At 43.1% G+C, this 5,756-nt stretch overlaps 1 protein-coding gene across 1 annotated transcript; it reads right to left on the reverse strand.

The window, feature by feature from the left end:
• Positions 1–2,688: 2,688 nt before the first annotated feature.
• LOC147420636 (uncharacterized) lies at positions 2,689–5,442 on the reverse strand. Its single transcript, XM_086505042.1, has one exon. The coding sequence runs from the start codon at positions 4,655–4,657 to the stop codon at positions 2,936–2,938; it is 1,722 nt and encodes a 573-aa protein (XP_086361168.1). The 5' UTR covers positions 4,658–5,442; the 3' UTR covers positions 2,689–2,935.
• Positions 5,443–5,756: the final 314 nt, after the last annotated feature.

The raw sequence follows: 5,756 nt of genomic DNA on the forward strand, positions 1-5,756 counted from the left end.
ACCTTGCTTCTTCTTAGCCAAAGCAATGCACGAGTCATATACTAGCACTCTTTTTGCATACTCAATGAGGCAAGAACATAAAGATAGACACATGGTTGGAGAAAAACCTTTTCTTTCAAACATCCAACTTTACATAAGTTTCAATTAAAATTCCAATTTCACATGGATACGTCCATATGACCATTTATGAGATCTACCTGACCATTTATGAGATCTACCGATGGAAAAGAGTGCTATGTAGAGCCTTTTTATCTACCATGTATACATGAAGACTCTCTCTAAAAAACTTTATATCCACTCTCTAATTAGGGTGGCACCATATTGCAAAGAAAGTTTATAAGGCTATATATAAAATCTCAATTTAAAAAACAACTCTCCAAAAAGAGCATGATCTCTCTCTTTCTCCCTCTAGTTCATCCTATAAAAGAGCACAAACACTTATAGGAGCTATACATAGCTCCAACACCCCCACTCAAACAAAGGTCTCTAGCTATGGATGAAAACAAACCCTTGGAGAGTACAAGGGAAAAACCCAAGCCCCTATATACAAGCATGCACAATGATAACTAAGAAGAGTAATAGTGCACGTGTGAAGTGAATATACATATATACAAAATCATCAAAGTGTGAAATTACATGTGTGAGGTGTATGTGCTTATAAGATCACCACATTGCGTATGTAGTGATACTACAGGATGAAAATAGTTAAATCTCCAAAGAGTGAGACTGAGGCAATCTCAAGATCCGTGTGTAAGAGACTGAATTGTGATTCATTAATTCCTTTGGTGAAGAATTTTAAAAGCATTTGATCAATGGAAAAATGCTAATCTAAATTGAAAAGTCAAAACATTTTGCATGTTTATGTAAAGACATGGTCGACCATGCATGCAATGTGTGTGTCATTTTACATTTGTGTTCATCTTCTTCACTTTTCCTCTCTAATATGTCATTAGGTCGAGATACAGAAATAGAATCAAGATTTGCTACTTTGTAATATTTCATTAGCATTTGGCATTTGAAGGTTTATGAATGATTCAAATCATCTCTATTCAGATGATACAAGAGAACGATTTTGCATAGAATGAGTATGACACAAATTATGGACTAAATGAATTGCATCTTTGATACGCTCACCCAATCTGCTGGGATGGTTTTGTGGATCGATAATGTGAGGAGTGCGAGTTGAACCTCTATGTGCGAGAACATCCACTTATGCAATTATATTGTAGGTTAGAGTTATTGAAGAAGAAATTAATTAAGCTTGATGATGAAGAGAGAGCTAATCCATTAAAGCTGGTCATAAGGTAGGTTAAAATATTGAGTGTTAATTTGGATGGTGTAGGGAATGGTCGTGCACTGACCGTTCCTAAAAATAACGGGCAACCACATGGTAGTCAACAGAGGCCCTGCGGTAGCCATGGTGGGATCAGCATGGAATGGTCAATGCACGACCATTCCCGACCGTCAATGGTTGTGGGGAGTGGGGCTTGATTGCTCACGCTCAGCGGCACAGTCAATTCCTCATGCTGAGTTGGCGCTCCATCATTGCATGCGACGATACCCGTTATGCATGCTGTGACGTGTCGCTACTTGATGAAATTCCCATTAATGATGTGTTGTTCACTGGCTCATCCAAGCAAGCCTTGGATTTTGACTGCCGAAGTGGCGTGCGTCGAAGCATTGTCAAGTCGAATTCTGTTGCAAAAGGTGCAATGGATGCACGACTAAGATTGCCAACCCCCTTGAAGGAATGGATAAAATATTTTCTTATTTTGACACCTATTTAGCAGTGCTATTAAACAGAAATCGAGAAACTTGGAGAACCTACATATGAGAGATTTTAGAGAAAATTGACTATATTTTCATGTCTTTACACTAAATTTCTCTAAATTTTATAGACTCTCTCACCTTCCCCATTAAAAAATGTAAAGGTAAATCCCAAAATTTGTAGGTGCATTGGATTGCACTAAACAACTTAGGTTGAAAAAGATAGGTGAAGGGTCTCTTGGAATTCTTTTTTAAAATAATGATGAAGCAGATCATATGAGGTTCTTATTTGAAAGAAATCTTTGACAAAAAGAAAGTTTCTTGATCAATGTCAGAACTATGCCTAGCAGTCCCTAACTCCCTTCTTCACTAAGGGTTCTTCTTAGTTCCTAACCCCCTTCTTCACTAAGGCTTCTTATTTTTTGTAGCAGTACCCACAATTCAGTGGGTGATGATACAAAGCACGCCGACGAGCTTCTAGAGGGGTCATTGGCCACATTCAAACCCATCACTACCTGGGTGATGGAGGGTGAGTATTCAACCAACCAAGCTAACTCACTAAGGCTTGGTTTAGAAACCCATCACCCGGGTGACACGGAGGATGAGTATTCAACCAACCAAGCTAGCTCACTAAGGCTTGGTTTAGAAAGCCAACACCAAGCCAGCTCACTAAGGCTTGGTTTAGAAAGCCAACAATATTGTGTATTGGTCAGTGGTGGGTACAAGGAGAAATTGTTTTGGGCAAAGGGGGAAATAGTAGTCTTTCAATTCACAGCAACCAAAGTTTCCTCATGTAGCGTTTCTTCAATGCACCGCTCTCAATATAGGTAGAATGCAAAGCGATGAGCAATACTGCAACTTGAACACTTCAAAAAGTAGTAAACTTCGCAATCATGAAAGCCGCAAATGGTTGGCAAATCAGGAAACAATGAAGTAGCGCCTCATCTAATTAACCAAAGGCTAATCAAAAGCACCTATATTCTGCACCAGAGCTACCCTTGTACAATATTCCTACGGCACACTTAAATGGAATACATGCACCAATATGCATGCACATGCCAGCTATCATCTATACATCAACCTGACAATATCATTAAATCGTTACACAACCCAATCAAATTAGACATTGAATAACCTTGTAGCTAGAGCTTCCTTCCCCATCCATGCATCAATCCCACAGTGAGAAATTCCAATGCATCTCATGATTATCCTCATATAGCATATGGCTGCTTCCTGCACTTTGCGCCATATTGAGCTGTGGAGGAGGGATCAGCATTGCATTCGCCATATCATCTAGCATCCCTAATTGTGTGATGAAAATGCTGGGAATGTCATCAACATCAGTACTCTCGATGCCATGAATTGTTCCCTCGCCCGCGGCCCGATCGCCACCTTCAACTTGTCGCCGCTTTCCAACATGCTGGCCATGGGCCCGCGTCTCATCGACTAATTCCTCAGCTTTGTGCTCCATTAATTCCTTTGCAAGGTTCACAGATGCTGAGGAAACTGCAGTGGAAAGCTTGGTCAGGACATCATCTTGTTCTACCTTGCACAAGTTCTTCAGATTCATGTTGTCATCCATACTAGCTGCAGAAGGGCTCTCAAACCTGGTCAGAAAACATTTGTTAGGGTTCTCCATCATGATGGCACTAACCTTAGAGCTTTCCATAGCATGATCCAATCCAACCAGATCAATGTCAGGTTCCATCTTCACCTCCGCAAGAGTAGTAAACCTTTGATCGGTTTCTGCAGGTACATTAATTAATGCTGTACTTCTATTCTCCTCATAATTACTGGACTCATCTTGCTTTATTGAATTGTGCAGGATATGTTCAACTGGTCCACGATTGTTGCTGACACTTTGGTCATCCTCAGCGGGGCTGCCACCTTTGTTCTTACGCAAGGCGCTACTTTGCAACAGGCTTTTGATGGAGCCAGTTCGCGATGCAGATGCTAGGGCGGCCGCAGCGGCTGCGGCTGCTGTCTGGATGTCACGGGGCGATGGAGTAAGTGGACGAGGCAACGTATGTGCAATCTCTGGGAAATTTAGTGCTGCCGTCTCTCCTTTTAAGCTCACTGCACCCACATCATAGGCTCTGGCTGCCATTTCTGGAGTGGAGAATGATCCCAGCCATATCCTTGTCTTCTTTTTGGGCTCTCTTATTTCTGAGACCCACTTGCCCCAGCTTCTCTGCCTTACTCCTTTATACACTGGGTGCCTTCTGTTAGGGGCCAAGCTGAGGTGATCAGATATGTCCACTGTCTGAGTTTGCCTCTTCTTCCTCTTGAGCGCGCGTATACTCTCATGACTCGGGGCCACATTGTTGATGCAAGCAGACACCTCTTCTTGAACTTCTTGCGATACATTGCTGCTGGGGGTCGAAGGTTTGGCTTGCTCAAGCAATTTTAAAGGACCTGATGTCGCAAAACCCTCCGCGCTTTCTAATTGGCATGGTATGATTGTTTCTCTTGATGTGCAAGTAATTTCATCTGATGTGCATGTAGAGGGAAAAAAACCCTTCTTACCTTCATCACTGGAAGGACTTCTCTGAGGACGCAGCGCCAACATTGGAGGCGTGATCTGATGATGTCGAGGGTAAGGCTCATTTGGTTCCTCATAATAGCTAGTGAGCGATGATAGGCATGAAGAAGACGGAGATAAAACGAAGTCGACGGCATTAATGTATGGAGAAAGGACGTTGGGATGGATGGATTCACTAGTAAAAGCTGGTGTGGATGTGAGCAAGGAATTAGGGCTGGCAGCATTAAGGTTGAGATTAGGGCAACTGTAGGGAAAGGGTAATTTAAGGGGGCATGAAATGAGAAGGTAAGGCATGAGAGATGGAGGGTGTGAGGGAGGTATGGAGGCTGGCCTCGGGGGAGACACCATAGTGAACTAGTGGAAAATACACTGATCCATCGCTTCAATTACGCTTGTGCACGCAGAGGCGGTCCGGGTGAAGTGTATAGATTATGGATGCAATTATGGCACAATGAAAAATTTTGCCAAGCAGGGACAGGCATATATTGCAGTTCCTAGATCTTGCAAAAGCTATAGTGAAAGAAGGAACAAAATCATTGCGAGCCTGATGAATGTAGACATTAATTATTGAAGGACTGCAAGTATGAAAGCAGCATATCACTCTATTGGTAAATAGCTGGAGCAAGGTTAAATTCGTGCGCCATATTAGATACACTAAGGCTTGAGCTGTTAAGTATTGATTGCGGTGAAGCAGTACAGAAAGAGAGAGAGAGAGAGAAGGGGGGGGGGGGGCTTACACAGTAAATGAAGAGTTATGAGGGCTTTAGATCGAAGCTTAGTATGGGCAACTGTTGATTTCTTGTGATTAAGGTGTGATTATAGGGTAAAGGCTCGCTCGCGGCAAGTCAGCGCAAAAGGAAGCTGGTGCTCATGCTGGCCCAAGGCCTCTATATAGTTATCTTTGCATAAAATTAATTAATAATAAGAAGAAGGTGAAAGATCCTGAAGAGCGCTCTGGTTTTGTCCCGTGGCAGCTTGTGAGGGCTTGGTCAGGCTGCAGGGCGTGGAGGTCAATTCTTGGCTACGTCGACTTCCTGCATATATGACTGCTAAATTCAGCTGCCGTCCCCACCAGCTCGCTCCCGTCCCAGCCCCCGCCCCCCCCTTAATTTGTAGAATGTTGATCAATCGTCGCCCGATTGATGCGTGTGTCTGTGACACTGTGCATGGGGAGCACTGAGCACACGCACTGCTAGAGAGAGAGAGAGAGAGAGAGAGAGAGTCTCTCACTCAGAGTCAGTATATTTGTGTTTCTTGTGGCTTGTTTGTTCGCTCGTGTAGTTTTGTCAGTTTGTGACGGTGAAAGAGTGCATGTATGACCGTATGACGTTGTCATCTGCGATTTGTGACGTGCCTCTGTTTGTGCTGCTTGCAGCGTTGAAGTACGACTCACAGAGAGAGAGAGAGAGAGTGAGTGTCTCAGTCTTATACGTAGAGCGAGAGCAAT

This window comes from Adiantum capillus-veneris, chromosome 28 (assembly GCF_014529385.1).
Source record: "Adiantum capillus-veneris isolate H3 chromosome 28, ASM1452938v2, whole genome shotgun sequence".
Lineage (NCBI taxonomy): Eukaryota > Viridiplantae > Streptophyta > Polypodiopsida > Polypodiales > Pteridaceae > Adiantum > Adiantum capillus-veneris.